Here is a 17,235-nt window from a genome sequence, read left to right on the forward strand (position 1 = left end):
GCAAGACTCCCTAATGAAGTTTCTGATGTGTCAGGAACCCATTAAGTTGTCTGCTATCCACTTTATAGACTGGTCATTGTTTATCAGGCATTATCTCCCTGGACAGTAACTAATTCTGAAGAAAGTTACATGGAATGAAGCAAACGTTGTTGTTTTCCCTGTGTTTGTGTTTACACTTGCATACATCAGATAAACCAGAGGTGTAATATATCCAAAACACTTAAATTAATTATTTAGATCTTTTGAAGAGGGGCTCTGTAGAAAGGTTATGAACATTTAATTGAATGCCTGTTGTAGATAGCTCTTTGAACAAACTCAATTTGGAGAAACAGAGTTAACTCTGACCAGTTTGATGAGCTAACGGCTAGTCCAAGCAAAACCAAGACCAATGTGGATCACTGCCATCTTAAAACAACTCTAGTCTCAAAGATTTCATAGTGGTTGACATAAATACTATTTTATAAACCTTTTAAAAAACAATTTTTCATAAAATGGTTCTTTACATTTAATTTTGTGGTTATTTGCAAACAGAAAAGGCAACAGCAGCTAGCTGTAACATTTTCTTTGTCTAACGGGGGGAGGGAGAGTATGTGCAAGATCTTTGCTTAAAACTTTGGTGGTAAGTATTGCTTTTCAAAAAGTAATTACTGGATGTGCATCTACAACTTATTACCTTTTGGAGTCACCACAGTAAATCAACTTTAGCCAACACAAAATGGCTTGTTGGCTTGTGTTCCCTGTGTCTTCAGGTTGGGAAATGGGCTCTAACTCTTGTTTGTGCCTATGCACTAAACTGCAGTTCAGAGTACTTAGCCCGCTCGGAGTACTTAGCTGGGGTGCTGGAAAGTGCTCCAGCTGAAGACTACTATTATTCTGCGGGGGGACTTTAAGGCCCACTTGGGTAATGACAGGGTCGTGATTGGGGGGATTGGCCTCCCTGATCTGAACCCTAGCAGTGTTCTGTTATTGGACGTCTGTGCTGTGTTTGTCCATAATGAACAAGTTCTTCAACTCCCACCTCTGGCAGAACTTCAACTGCATCCCAGCTGAGATGGAGCACATCGAGTCTGAGTGGGCCATTTTATGCGCATCTATTGTCTAGGCGGCTGCTCTGAGCTGTGGCCGCAAGGTTGGTGCCTCTCGTGTCAGCCATCCTCAAACCTGGTGATAGACATCCCGGGTGAGGGAGGCTGTCAAGCTGAAGAAGGTGTCGTATAAGGCCTTGTTAGCTGTTAGGACTCCAGAGGCAGCCATGGGGTTCCAGGCATGTCAAACTAGGAGGAGAACCCGGGGAACCCAGGACACGCTGGAGAGACTATTGCCCCTTTTCCACTGGCTCTACTTCAGAAGCCCCGCTCTACTCGGCCCGGCTTGGCTCTGCTCTATAAAAAATGAATCGCGTTTCCACCGGCCTGTTTGGTTGGTAGCAGAGGAACGCCTCCTTGTGTTGCAGGCAGGGGGGGAGGGGGGATGAGTGTGTACTACCGAAACTTGTCGTCATTTGTGGAGACAACAGAAGAGCTATGGACAAAGTTGGCCCTGTGTTGTTGCTATTTTTAAACTTATGGGGATTCTCCTGGAACTTCAGGAAGAGAGTTGCGGTGGAAGAAATGCTCTGGATGCCGCGATTGTTGCGCAGAGTAGGACAGCTGTTATCCGCTGGAGATTTCAGGCTTTACAGCGCCTTCAGCTGGGGGACAGACGGTCTAAACGATGCAGAGTAAGCTAACCCTGTTGTTTATATTCCTATTACTTTGCTACAGTTCCAAAATTGTCTATTGTTGTTTTCTTTGCTCTTTACGGTTTCATCTGACCACACCCATGACCAATGAGTGAACAGGAGCTAAGCTTGCGTCATCCACGAAAGCAGGGCCGCCCGGCTGGCTCTACTCCAAAGCAGGGACCAGCCTCGAAAAAATGCTAGTGGAAACACTCGCAAAGCAAGCCAAGTAGAGTGGAGCCGGGACCATTAAAGCCAGTGGAAAAGGGCATATGTCTCTCGGCTGGCCTTGGCTGTGGAGAGAGATGTCTGGGCCTACCTACTCAAGTTGCTGACCCCATGACCTGACTCCAGAACAAGAGGCAGATAGTGGATGGATGGATATATAGAATATTGTGTTAATTTAGTCAGTTTTACAGATATTGAGATTTTTTATAATAATAATAATAATAATAAAATGATAATAATAATTGTAAAGCATGGTTTTACTAATTAACAACCATACAGAACTTGTTGGGGTTTTTTTCACTTCTTGTGTTGTCAGTTTTCTTTTATATTCAGTCCGAGTTTTAAGGTAAATCCATTAGACTTATTCGGGTGTGGTCACCAGCTATTCATACTATTGTCAAATGTTGCTCATGATGGATGGCTTACCTGTAAGTCAGTATCATAAGCCACCTCAAATATTCTCAGCTTGTTTGGCAACCATTCCTAGAGATCTGTTTACCCATCTCATTCATCATTCTCTCTCTCATACTTTCCTATGGCTCCTTTTTCTTGTCTTCCCCCTGCAAGTGCCTCTAACCTCAGATTCCCCAGAGGTCTGCACATATCAAATACTGTAATCACATCAGATCATTAATGCAACTGAACTACAGATGGGCCCTGAATTTGTCTCCTTCTCTCCACTTCAGCGTGGCACAGCTGAATGCCTTCACTCTGATTAATGAGGACACACACAGTAATAATACAAATAAGGAATTAAAACGTGACTGCCTGGCTGTGTAAACATCACAAGGCATGTCTAAGAGGATGGGTCCCGGGGCTCTGACAGCAGGATAAAGACGCAGGAAGAGTAATGAGCTATAGACACGTTCTCGACATGTTCCCATTACGCTCCTCACCGAGCACGTACACACAGACACATAATCATACCGGATTACATAGCCCGGTGCAAAAACATTTTGCTTTTGCAAGTTCCACTTTTAATTACCTGTCAGGTATGTACGGTACATCATTATTATTATCACCCTCTGCCAACGGCGAAAGGGCAATAAGGCTTTTGCTTGACTCTGTGTTTGTTGGTTTATTTGTACTGATAACAAAATATCTCATGAACCACTGAATAGATTTTAATGAAGCTTTCAGAAATGGCTATAATGCTAACAAATTTACAGAAATTGAGATCAAATTTGGTGTGATAGTCGCTGAGAACTGTCCCTAAAAGCCTTTCCATTCTCTATGAGAAGTCACAAAGTCGTCTCTCATTCACGTGGTTACGTGACAAAAATAGTAATTTTTATTCGCATATCATCTTCATCTGCCCCTTCCTGACACAAGTCCCTGGCTGAACCTTTTCTCACAGGGGTTTGCGCCAAGTGTTTATGCAGAATAGCCAGAGAGCTTTACAGGAGTCATTTTGCTTCTACTGCTCTGATGAGAAGCAGCAGGCTGAGGCTGTTGGAAAATACAGCCATCTTTACAACTGTTCCAGCAAAACTTATAAACCTATGAAACCTGTAAAGACAGCGTGGAGACACAGGCGGCTCTTTGTAGCTGGGGTGACCGGGAGGAAGTGTGCCTCGGCCGGGCAGCGTAGGGACACGTTCCCTTTGTTCGCTCCGTCAAATTTGCAAATGCCAAATGGCGTGTACTGTCTCAGTCTGTTTAATAAACATGTCTAGTCGCGGTAAGGGAAGCTAAAATCTGTACAAGGACAAAAGAGTTGAGAAGCCAGCGGGAAGAAACCTGTTTTAACGCTGTAGGAAGAGGGAGGAGCTTCCCGGGGATTCTGATCTGAGTGTCTCGTGGACGATGAAAGATGTGTGTGAAAATGAACGTCTCACAACCACATGACTGCGAAGCGACTTCTGGACTTCTAATGGAGTACGCTTGAACCCTAACGCATACTTTGAAAGCAACACTTTGTTCAACATCTTTAGATAAAACCTTGATATTAACTGTTGGAGTCAACCTTATTAGTCTCTTAGCAAAGTATCTCATGAACCACTAGACAGTTTTTTATGAAACTGTCAGAAAATACTCATTGGATGTACATCTACAACTTATTAATTGTTGGAGTCAATCTAATTTAAGATGTCCACCACAGCAAATTGATCTTAGCCTGCACAACAATGGCTGTAACTCAGTCAGTTTTACAGAAATTGGGCTAAAATTTGATTTGGTAGTAGTTGAAAGTCTATAAAATTCATACTCTGAGCGCCACGTCTTATGAAATTGTATGTGATCACACATAATGTTATTGTCAAGGTTTGGACAAAATAGCTACAGCTTTATAATGATCTCTGCCTAAAACTCAGTTATAAAAAGCAGCAGGTGATATACATGACTTCAAAGCAGGCTAGGCCTTTAACTAATTATTTATGTTTCTTTATTATTAATAACAACAAAACAAATTGTGGTTTTTCCACTTCCTTTAGTGCAGTTTTCTAGAACTTACTTCCTCCTTTCATACACTTTTCTTTCCCTCTTATCTTTCATCTGGAATTTTGTTCAACGGTAACACCCGCAGGTGTCTTGTGTTTTGTGTGTCTTGTGTGCATTTGTCAAACAACACTGATGACAACCATGACAGAGACAAATTTGCATTACTGAAAAAATGACATAAAACCTCAGAGCAAGTTATAAGAAGGATACAGTTGAGCTCCTATAGCTGGAAGATGTTGGCAGTCTTCACCGTCTGTAACTGTTTATCTTCTCTGCTTCACCTCAAATATTCTCCTCTCACTCTCAGTCCTAAATCTTGTCCATCTCTCCACCCCTCCCCAGGCGCTGTCTGCAGCAGGTCTCGGCTCAGGCTTGACTGAGGCTGTAGTTGTCAATCCATTCGAAGTGGTGAAAGTCAGTCTCCAGGCCAACAGAGATTCCTTCAAAGAGGTGGCCTGAAACAGAATACTGTGGTAACTTGTAAAGTGTTTGTTAATTAGTCTCCTCTTCCTTGTAGCTCGTTGACAAGTCTTTTTTTAATTCTGTCCATCTCAGCAACCCTCTGCTTTTGCCCAAGCAAGACACATAATCAAGTCAGACGGCTTTGGACTGAGAGGCCTGAACAAAGGATTAACATCAACACTGGGACGGCATGGAGTCTTCAACATGATCTACTTTGGCTTCTACTTCAATGTCAAGGATGCTATTCCTTCCAGCTCGGTAAAATGCCAGTTAGGATCTATAGCCTTACTCGAAGGTGAAAGAGGGAGTTAATGTTTTTGCCCATGACTTTGTGTGTGTGCTCATGTGTCTGTTGTGCTAGCAAAATATTTCATGAACCACTGAACAGATTTTAATGAAATTGTCAGCCAGTAATTATTAGATGTACCTCTACAACTTTTTTAACATTTGGAGTCAACCCAATTCAAGATGTCTCTAACCATTAAGAAACCTTATAAATCACAAAAATTGCTCTAACACTATCAATTTTACAGATATTGAGCTAAAAGTAGATGTAGTGTTAGCCGAGAGTCATCCTCAATACGTAATTCAAGAGCTAACACTTTTCACGAAGTCTTGCAGGAGAGCACTTGTCATTTACAAAATTTGACCAAAAGAGCTACAACTCCATCCCTTCTCATCATAAGATGATCTTAGTCTAAAACTCTGGCATGAAAGGCGGCAGGCGATATGTATACCTTCAATGAATGCTAGGTCTTTATTTTAATTTTAGTGTTTCTAACCTTTGATTCTACCTACTTCTGGCTAACCTCAGGCTCAATGATCCTCACATGTCCTAGCCACATCGCTAGAGGAGAATACCAAGTGTTTAACAGTCTGATTATTTGCCTGGCAAGGAGGAAGCAAAAATCAGAGAGGAGCTTCCAAGATCAGCTCCGCTAATACCCCGTCTGTTTGCTCTTCATAACATCCTCAAAGTTTCAGGTTACACATCCGGCAGTGCCTGATGGCCCAAACAAACGTTAATTTTGTTTAATGGAAACGTTACCATACGCCACTTCCACATGTACAAACTGGAGCATTAGATTAACTCCAATGAACTAATTGGAAGCAGACAACAGTGCTTTTTCAAAGAGGAGGTAACAGTGGGAGACTAGGCTCTGCTATATTTTCAACATTTTTCCAGTGGCACATAATGTACATAGACTGGATCATCCTCTGTGAATGATAATTATGTGGCCGGATGACTCAAATGACTCCATTCTCAGGTTATGATCCTTTTTCTGAGAGACTAATGAGAGCAACAGTGCTATGAAAAACTATTTGCTCCCTTAAAGAATTCTTCTGTTTTTGCTTTTTTGTCATCCATAAATGTTTCAGACCATTAGACAAATGTACCTGACATAGATCGCCTGAGCAAATACAAATGGATTATTTAAATTATTAGGGGAACAAAATTTAAACCAACCTGGACTAATGTGGCAAAGTAAATTTAGTTGAAGTAAAAAAATGAACTTCAATTCAGTTTATTTATATAGCGCCAAGTCATATTAAAAGTCATCTTAGGGCACTGTATAAAAATATTCACATACATCATAAAAGCCAAATAGTAAAAGTTATCTATCTAAGGAAGGCAACAGTCACAGTCTTCCATTCTGAGCAGCATTGGCAACAGTGGAAAGGAAAAACTCCCTTTTAACAGGAAGAAACCTCCAGCAGAACCAGAATCAGGCTCAGGATAAGTGGCCACCTGCTTCGATTGGCTGGGGTTTGAGAGGACTGTGATTTCTTGGAAAACAGAGTTCAATTTCTCCCCACACCCATGCCTGATTACTACCAGAGCTGTAGAATCAAAAAATCACTTAGATACAGTGATTATCCACAACTGGAGAAACCATGGAACAGTGGTGAACCTTCCAGGAGTGGCTGGCCAACCAAAATTATTCCAAGAGCGCATCAAAGACTCATCAAGATTCCTAAAGAAGCCAGAACAACATCTAAAGCCCTGCAGGCCTAACTTGCCTTAGTTAAGGTCTAAATTCACGATTCAACAAGGGCAAGAAGCATAAGAAATGATATCCATGGGAGAAATTCAAGACCAAAACCACTGCTGAGCAAAAAAGAGCACAAAGGCCTGTCTCACTTTTGTGAAAAAAACATTTGTGGACTGACAAGGCAAAGTGGAGCTTTGTGGGAGGTGTTCATCCCAGTCCTTCAGCATTTCAGAAAATATACTAAACAATATAAAAAAGTCAAATGTGGTGGTGGTAGTGTGATGGTCTGTGACTGGTTTGCTGCTTCAGGACCTGGATGACTTGCTGCAACAGAAGGAACCATGAATTCTACTCTCTACCAGAAAACCCAGGTAGTTTATGACTTTAAGCTCAAGAACACTTCTGCAGCAGGACAATGACCCGAAGCACAGCAGCAAAATTACAATTAATTAATTATTGGGCAATTACTTTTTGACATAGGGCCATGTTGGTTTGGATAGCTTTTTCCTTTTTCCTTTGATAAATGAAATCACCATTTGAAAACTGCATTTTGTATTTACTCAAGATTTTTTTTGTCTGATAAGTATAATTGTGACAAAAAAAAACAACTGAAAAAATGTTTAAGGTGTGAATACTTTTCACAGCACTGTATTGTATTGTATTGTTGAGTTGCAAAAGTCTTGTAGCTTCTGACATCTTGCAGGCTGAGCTGATGGTGGCATTTCTCCAAAGCAGTTTGTCAGCAACATGAGCAATGAGCTTTCAACTCAATCATGGCAATAGTCAAATTCAGATTCCCGAGTCCAGGCTTCTCTAGTATGAACATTTGAATAGGAGGCAGATAGCACACTGCCATCATTCACCAGTGAATGTGTGAGGAGATGTTTGCTTAAGGCTGTTAGGAAGTGGGTTGATGGGTGTACTTAGGCCGTGGCTATATTTCCCCCCTCTTCCCCTCGTCCCACTTGAAAAAAATCTGAAGAAGTGGGATTAGCTGTTGATTTACCACAGCTCTCAGGGTGTCCAGCCGCTTGAGAAAGCCCTGGACCGGAGTGGCTGCTGTCATTTGTAAAAATATCCTGGCCAATTAGCTGTCAGAGCTCTCTGAGTCTGGGCTTCTTTGGTACAGTAATACCCCTGTGCCGAGTCACAGCCCAATTACCTAAATTGTCCCCATATGCCTCCCCAGTCTGCCTGCATGAACCCTGTTTATAAATCCTCCCGTCTCGGCTCCCCGAAGAACATGTGCTTCTGCTCAGCCAATCACAACGCTGCACCGCCGTCAGGAAGCACAAATCTGCCCCCCGCTACCATAAAATGATCATGGCTTTCATGCCAGCTTTGCAATCATACGCTCTGGTCCCCTCGTGCTCTTTCCCTTTCGCTCATACTTAGTCTCATTTACTATCTTTATCAAATTACAACAAATCTTTTTTATTATTATTATTTTGTTCATTATTGGGCTCATCTGTCATTAAATTTACCACTAAGTTTAACTCAAAATTAGCTTTTTATTACCCATCGCGAGAGGTGACAGGCAATGTTTGTAAAGTGTTTTTGCTTGTGCCAGTGTGTGTGCTTTCATTTGTCTATTAGCATAATATTCATGAACCATTGGGCAAATTTTAATGGACCTCTTAGAACGTAATTATTGGATGTACATCAACAACTGAGTAACTTTTAGAGTCAACCCACTATAACTCACCTAATAGTACAGATATTAAGCTTAGATTTAGTGTGTTAGTAGCTGAGAGTCATTCACAACACATACTTTGTCCGCTAGACATTGTGCAGTATTGTTGTTTATACTTTGGCATTAACTGTTAGAGTCAAATCTGTCTGTGTGCTAAATATCTTGTGAATCGCAGTGCTGATTGTAGAGAAACTCTCAGAATCACTGGCATCTAAAACTCATCAACATTTAGAGTAAACCTGATTCGAGATGGTTGCCTCATCTACTTGATATCACCCAACTCAAAAATGGCTGTAACTCAGTTAGTTTAATGAATAGTAAGCTCAAATTTGGTCATCCTGAGAGGTCTTACAATATCGCATGACATCGTGCATGACATCTTTTCAAGGTTTGATTGAAGTGGCTACATCCCTGTCATTTCTCAGCATAAGATGATTTTAGTCTAAACCTCTGGCATGAAAGGCAGCGGGCGATATACATTCCTTCAAGAAATGCTATGTCTTTAATTTTTAAAATGTTTGTACTAAATAAAATGAGGTTGCTGAACCAATCTTTTTTTTTAATCTTCTTTGCAGGACCCCACATTAGAGTTCCTCAGGAAGTTCACTGTTGGCCTATTGTCTGGGACCATCGCCTCATGTGTAAATATTCCCTTTGACGTGGCCAAGAGCCGCATTCAGGGGCCACAGCCGGTGCCAGGAGAGATCAAGTACCGCACCTGCTTCCAGACCATAGCACTGGTGTACCGCGAAGAAGGGTACGAATATGGGGGGAATAAGTAACCTGAAAATACTGTCGCAGGTGCATCCAAGAATTAATGGGCCACTTTGTTATTTTAGCAATTGCTGATTGGTTGTCTGACAAAGAGATTATCAGTGAAGACAAATGCACTAGTTTCAACTTCATATTAGCAGCTCGGTGATCAGTTTGTTCAGATAGCTTTGTTCAAGACTGAAACACAGATTTTTAGATTCCTGGCTCTACTCCTCCCAAGCATTTCTGTAGTTTGTCTCTTCTGTAGCAACTGCTGACATATTTTCAAGCCTCAGAGAACGACAGCTCCAAATGAAGGCTTCAAGGAAAGATGTATGTTTTGTTAGCAATCGCCCCAGGCTTTCCACTTTACCCCCATGCCGCTTCACAAGACAAGACCCTGCGAGATGTTTGTAGTTAGTGCATGTCGTGCAGTTAGGGGGGGTTGCTACAAGAACGGCACTGAAACGTTGTCACAGGAGTGCACAAAACGTGCCCCCTCTGCCACATCCAGTCCCCTTCTCTAACACAACACAGTCTCAGCTAATTAGTGGTCCCTATGGGAGACATCGTTAAGCAGACCCTAACGAGCCGCGCAGCGCTCCACGGGTCAATCTAATCAGACAGAGGGCCAGGGAGGAAGTGGGTCGAGCCTTATTAACGCCATCAGTGGCGGGGGCAGGGAGCGGGACAGGGAGCACGAGGCAGAGGCAGGCAGCCACTGATCACCTTGAATGCATTAAGAGGCAGGTACTCATCAGTGCTGGCTCTTAGACGCTGATGGGGTGGCACACGTGCAGGGCAGCAGAGCAACGAAAAGCAAGGAAAGCACTTACTTCCATAATCATTCATGCATTTCCAAGCAAGGGTACAAACATGGCAATAGTCATACAGAAGAATAAATACGTATAAGAATGTAACCATGTTTATATATTGTTCCTGTCTCAGTCGTGTTTTATAATGCAGATTTGTAAAGCTGCAACTAATGAAAGTAAGACAGTTTTTCATCACATATATTGGTCCATATAATGCTTTTTTTATTTGCTGATTTTTTTTACAATCTACAAATTAACTGAGTTGAGTAGTGGAGTATCAACAACAATAGTCATAACATAAAACTACTAATTGCAAAGTTTGAAACATTAAAAAAAAGGTTATCATTAACTAGTGGTGACCAATCCTGGTCCTCGAGGGCCACTATCTTGCAGGTTTTAGATGTCTCCTGGTTTTTCCGTATGTTTTCAAGTTCTGCTGAAACCTATTCATCACTCATTTATTCAAATCAGGTGTGTCAAAGAGAAACATTTTAGCTTTCACTTGGTCCAAGTTCTTTGGTTGCTTTTTAGTAACGTGAAGCAGCCAATATTTAAGTTAAAATCTTGTACATGCATGTGCTTTTTTTTAAATTTATTTTTATGTGTGTATATTAGGGGTGTGTAATAGTACATGTATTTGTACTGTGACGGTTCAGTACAGACGCTTGGGGTGGGTATGTAAAATAGACAATGAATATGTCAGTCACAGGTGATCATCACTCCCATCTTGAACCGGGCGCACGTTTTATTTAACTACATTTTACCGACAGCCCCGACAGAAAAGAGGCAAAGGAAGATTCTATCTCTACATCAAACAAAGCATGAATGGTTGGTTTAGAAAAACACACAGAAGCTTGAAGACCTGCCTTGTTGAGTCAAATCAGCTGTTTTGAAAAGCTCAGGGATCCCAGTGCAGCTGCAGCGGGGGAGGCGAGAGGCACATGTACACAGTAAAAAATAAAATAAAAACACAAGGCTTTATTATGAAAGGCACATTACATTACCTTGAAGGATATCTTTGTACCTTAAGGTGTAAAGAAATGTATCTTTACAGTGCAAACAAAGCGTTAACAAATGTACTGTAGTTCAGGATACTATGCCAGTATATTTCAGACTGACAAGCTAGTGTACCTTTCTGCACCTTGATGTTTTTGATGACAAAGAGTTAAATAAGAGCTAAATAATCAGTTTCATTTTCCCCACACTAGTTCTCACTTGCTGAGAAACTTAGCATTTCCCATTTTACTTTTTTTGCATTTTCACATTAGGGAGATGTTATTCGGTTCTGTATCATCGTATTTTGCATCAAGTTGATGTCTAATTAACTAAAGCAAACACTCCTTGGTTTTTGTTGTATTTCATTTATTTATTTACTTTTGTAATAGTTTTTAACCTAAGCAAGAAATACCTTTCTGGAGTTTAGCAAACTTTATGTTTGACACATGGACACTACAGTTCAGACCAGAAGAAAAAGACAAAACAATGCGGCTTTTTTATTTTAGTGAAGTTATCAGTTGATAAAGCATACCTTGCTTGATACAAACTACTACCTAGACCCTTCCCACTGTCTCTGCTTCTCAGGGAGTTATTTTCTGTTTAACAAAAAACAACTAGCATTTATTTATTTATTTTCCCTGTTGTACCAAACCATGACCCTCATACTGAGGTATGTATCAAATCATTTCACCTCTAGTGTATATATATGTATATACGCATAATTTAGCATATTTTTCTTTAATGCAGGTATTTGGCGCTGTATAAGGGCTTGGTTCCCAAGATAATGAGACTTGGACCAGGTAAAAGAAAATTCCTATATTTATTACTGTTTTTAGGTTGTGTTTTGAATAGTTTTGGTTTGTTTGTTTGTCTGTTAGCAAAATGACTTAAAAACTAGTGACAACAAATTTTGATGACATTTTCAGGAAAAAAAAAAAGAGATTAACTGTTGGTGGTGATCGGGATCACGATCCAGATCCCACAGTTTTTTAATGATCCTATGGCCTTGGCGGAGGTTTGCGCTCTCCAAGTGCTTCTAGTATAGAAACTGGAACTATCCTTGTGATAATCTTACCAGTCCCAGTGGATAAAAAAAATACTTGAGTTTGAACATTTTGAAGTTGAAGTTCTGTAATTTGTATTTTTGTATACATTTTGAGATTGATACAAAAACTGAAATGTATATTTTTAGGAAATATTCATCCTGCCAGAACTTTCAAAGATATACTATTGGAAAACCTTGCACTTAAAATGTCAAAGATATAAAGCTGGAGCTAGCAGTGTATCCTTCTCAAACATATGTTATTAAACTAACTAAATTTTCACATAATGTTTGAATATTCCGAATGAGATACAACACCTACCCTTTTGTGGACAGTAGCTACAAGTTTTGACGTTTATTTAAAAGATATATTATTCCACATTTCCAGGAAATCATATTTACCGGGCAGCTCGGCCACTGAATCTGCATTTAAATACCATGACATTAAAACACAGATTCTAATAAAGAAGTAACTCATGTCAGTAACTTCCTATGGAAATAAAACCTTCCTTGTGGCTCTCTTTCATATGTTGTTACAGGTGGGGCAGTGATGCTGCTGGTTTATGAATACGTCTCTGGATGGCTACAGAGAAACTGGTAAACGGGGGAAAAAAGAAAAAGGAAACAAACAGTATTTCCTCCTGAAATGTGCCTTGTTGTTATTTTAGTCAACTGACCTCTTTGACACCAGACCAAATTTACCTTTTTCATCTAGAATTTTTAAAATATCATTTAGCATTATAATATTTCTGAAACTTTGTCTAGTTTGTGAATTAAAATGACATAAAAACCTGTTTACATTTAGAAATGATCAAAGCAAATTGTTTGGAGTTCTTGTATCTTTCAATTTAAGACATTTATTTGTCTCATATAAGAGTGTATGTTGTAAAAATACAACAGTCTTATAAGTTTTGTAGTGATAGTTTAGGTTATTTGAACAATGGTTCTATGGAAGGTTTATTCCCAATCAATATCTTACCTATTGTAAATCTTTGAATGACCTCAGTTTGGAGAAATAGTTTAATCCTAACCAGACAGATGAGCTAATACTAATTTACATGTAAACTAGTGGCAATATGCAAGTGCAAATAACCACAGCAACAGCATTTCTAGTGCAGCCTGGGGGCATTTCCTGTACAAATATCAGGTAGACTATCTACAACAGGTTATTTACTGTTTATTAAATATTTATAATATTTCCACAGAACCCAACTTCAAAAAAATTTAACTATCACTTTAACTTTTAAAATGCCAGAGATCTCCAAGAATAGTCATGTTTAACTGACGGCCCCAGGTTTTTTTTTTCTTTTCTATGGAAATACTTGAACTCTCATTAAATTTATTGACTTTGTGAACTGAACATGGTCTGCAGCTGTTCAAAAATCCTTTGTATGAACATTAAGTTTTAATAAAAGAAGACATCTCAGAAGTTCATACACATTATTAAAAAATAGAGATACAGATTGGTGACAGCTAATTGAAAAAGCAACATAAAAGATGGTGCTGGGCTGACACAAGCTGCCAGAATGTAATCATCAAACTATGCATATTAACCTGCAAATTAATGGCATATTAACTTTTAAATAAACATTTTTATGCATTTATTAAATACATGTTTTGAATGACCATTAATTATAAATTGTATTAAAATAATATTCTAGTTTGTGTCTATTAATAGTAAACAAAGAGGCTGTTGCTTATGAGCTTAATAAACTGCACAATAAGGCAAGATTACAATGAGAATAGTTTTTCTGCCCTAATAACGCCTATACAATATGTTTTGGGGTTTTTTGTAAGCAATAATGAATTAACTCTTTGTAACTCAGAACATGTTCCCCTTTCTAAGGTCAGGTTTTGCTCAAAGCTGATCCATTAGTAGTTTGACACTTAATTCCCATCACTTCACACTTCTTCTTTTTTTTACATTTTGTAAATCCAAATAATACACATAACTTCTGCAACTGAGTGATGAAACAAATGGGTTGAATAAACTCCACAAGTTCTGTTTCCATTCTTAGTCAGAAAAAAGCATGTTATTATTTCATTTATTCATTTATTTATCAAGAGGCCACAACCTATAATTTTCATATTACACCAACAAAAGATGAAGATTGTCTGGTTGGGTGTAATGAAGGTTTCCCACTTTAGAAGAAATGTTAGGGTATTTGTGCAGAGTTAAACTTCAGATTAAAGGTTTTATGGTTTATAAGTCAAAATCAACCTGACTTTTTTCTTCTTTTTACATAAAAGTCTTGTAAACATCCACTGATGACATCATTTTAGTCACTCAGACCCTACAGGGCTCTTGTGTTCTCATGCAAGTGCAACAGAGCCAACAGGACACAAATCATGTCACAAAATCCCCTGAAAGGCAGTCGTTTGTTTTGTTTTCATGTAATTTGTCACGCTTCTGTGCATATTTGTAATTTCCAATGCATACTGTGATGTCACTGTTGAATCACGTCACTGTTTTCAAAAGAATTACATTACTGATAAATTACACTTGTATTCAAGCTTTATTTTCAACTTTTCCTTTTTTACATAATTTTGTCAATTGGATTTTTAAAACCTTACCTAAAGAAACTGAAAATTGTTTGCATTTCTTTAGTTAAAAAATAAACAGTAAAAATGAACTCCTCACTGTGTGTGTACGTGTGTGTGTGTGTGAGGGTATTGAGTTACACACTTGCCTTGTCCTCTAATAGGAGCTGTGTGTTGTCACATGTTTGTCTTCACTGGCAGTGCTTCAGCTTAGCGCTGATCTAAGCAGATCAGCTTTCTTCAGTTTACCGCACCATCACCCACGTCTTGTCTCTCCACCAGGCGAGCGCTTTGTTGTGTGATGAGCTGTCAGCTGAAGAAGTCGTATTAGCCAATCGAATGTCAGTCTTGTCTCTCTCTGCGGCGGGGAGTCTGTGTCTGAGCATAGCTTTAGTGCAAGCTAAAACAACACGCTGAAGAAATTCAAATGTGGCTGCAAGAATCATGGAGGGGGCGTCCGTGCACATTCTCTCCCTCCTCCAGACTATCTTTTCCACAAATATGCGACTGCACGCACACCTGTTACACAGCCGTAGGCATAGTGGCTGCTCTCGGAGACACTCATCTTAACCTCCTGTGGTAGTCTCTTCTACTGAGCCACGTTGGCATTTGACAGCCATCCTTAATGTGGGAGTTTCTTTGTGCCAAAATGAAACGGCTCCTGGTTTTTTGCCCAGGGGGCTCGTGGTGACAGACTAACAACTGTGGTTTTCAGACTGATGAAATTGTAAGCGCTTAACCTGTCCTTTTTTGTAATGAAGTGCTCAGAGTGTGTGTTTGTTTCAGGCCTAACAGTTTGGAACGTGTGCTGGTAGCTTGGCAACAAAGCCACCCTTTACCTGAATTCCCCGCAAAACTTTTCTGCTCATAAATCAGCAAGATGTGCAATCTTCATCTTCACCTGAAACACTTCACCTCAGTGGCTCCAGCTTTGGCAAGCCTGCAATCTGGCTCTACCTGTCGCCCCTAATGCAAATACGACTAATGATTGCATTAAAACGTCCACAATTTACATGACATAGAAAATGCAGTGAGCCGTGCACGCACAAAGTCACGGCAGCAGCATGTTGGGATTTTCACAGCTGATTTTTTTTCTTTCCTTTTTGCTCACCTGTCTGCTCAGAGTTGTTGTTTTAAGACATTAGCAAAACACTCTGGCTGTCGTCAGCTCCTTTTCAAACTGTTCATTGAGCAGAAGCATGCATGCAGTCCTGCATTCAGCCAGTGTCAACATTCTCTGCTCTGTGTTACTCTGCAAATAGCTGTCTCGCTTCTGATTGCATGTGGAGAAGTAAAGATAACCATATGACACTGAAGTCAGACTCAACATAATTAATTATAAACATGTGTCTGCTCCTATTTTCAAAACTACTCCTTTTTTTTAACCATACAGCTGAACAACATTAGATGAGCTTGGATTATCAGAGTTTTGAGAAATTCTTTCTGTTTTTTTTTTTTAAGTTAGGAAACATTGTTGTTGTGTGAGTCAGCGGAGGATAATAAGACTTGTGTGTAGGTCTTGTAGCTTAGTTGAAAGCAAAAGTTGTTTGGCCTTGTTGTGTGTAGGCCGGGTAAAATAACAAAACAAAACAGCATTTTTTTTATGCCTCTGAAAGACTTTGCTGTGCGTGATGGATGGTTAATGGTAAAGCCATGATGGCTGGTTTGAACAGCCAGTGTGTGATCATCACGTCCCTCTGATGTGGTTCACGTACGGTCAAAAAAACACCACGATCTGTGAGCAACGGTCTGTGACCACTGGATGCGGGGAAGAATGCTTTCCAAGTCAAATCAGCTCCTGCATATGGGGAGGACTGTTGACACTGTTTATGCTGGGCGGATAGAAACACGGAGCCACGACTAGATCGAGCCCTCCCCCCCCTCCCCTCGAACCCTCGGCAGCAATTCAAGAAAGCAGGTGAGCAACTTTATTAAGTGATCCTTCAACACCTCCATGCTGGAGCCCAGTTTGTTTAAAGCCCTGGTTTCCACTACAGGGCTAGATGGGGCTTGCCTGACTCACAAGATAATTTATTACTCCCTCCCACCCCCACACCCCACTGCCCCCCAATCCAAAAAAAAAAGTACAGAAAGCCTTTTTGCATCTTTCTACAATCTGGTCATTTTTCAGCTGTCTCGTGTGTTTTTTCTTCTGTAATTAATGTGGCAAGTTCAGCCTCGACAAGCCCCATTCGGCCCCTCGTGCTGCTGCTGAAGGTTTGCGCCTTGTGACCTCGGAGATGCCCGTTAGTGGCTCCCCGAACAAATGTGGGCTACCCCACAACCCTGGGAGTCTGGGGCACATTTTTAAAACTTTAATGCAACAATGATGTTCTAATTTAGCGCCTCTAAAGCAAACAGGAGAATTCAGTGCAAAGCATAGATGTTATAAATCCCTGAAGGTTCAAAGGCACGTTTAGAATTTTCAAAACATCGGGGGGGGTTTTCTTCTTCTTTTTTGATGTCTATCACTTTTAATTTGAATTGTGCAATTGTTATTGTTTGTAGAAATAAATGTTCTAAAATGTTTTAGCTGAATTTATTTGAGCTAT

At 40.1% G+C, this 17,235-nt stretch overlaps 1 protein-coding gene across 1 annotated transcript in view; it reads left to right on the plus strand.

Moving 5' to 3' along the window:
- slc25a21 (solute carrier family 25 member 21) overlaps positions 1-14,775 on the plus strand; it is a 132,226-nt gene extending 117,451 nt beyond the window's left edge. The window contains exons 7-11 of the mRNA XM_017421471.3: positions 4,730-4,837; positions 4,943-5,107; positions 9,112-9,293; positions 11,848-11,900; positions 12,682-14,775. Of these exons, the coding sequence (XP_017276960.1) occupies positions 4,730-4,837; positions 4,943-5,107; positions 9,112-9,293; positions 11,848-11,900; positions 12,682-12,743 (570 nt within the window). The 3' untranslated portion in view covers positions 12,744-14,775. The remainder of the gene's footprint in view (positions 1-4,729; positions 4,838-4,942; positions 5,108-9,111; positions 9,294-11,847; positions 11,901-12,681) is intronic.
- Positions 14,776-17,235: the final 2,460 nt, after the last annotated feature.

The sequence above is a fragment of the Kryptolebias marmoratus genome, linkage group LG10 (genome assembly GCF_001649575.2).
Source record: "Kryptolebias marmoratus isolate JLee-2015 linkage group LG10, ASM164957v2, whole genome shotgun sequence".
Taxonomy (NCBI): Eukaryota; Metazoa; Chordata; class Actinopteri; order Cyprinodontiformes; family Rivulidae; genus Kryptolebias; species Kryptolebias marmoratus.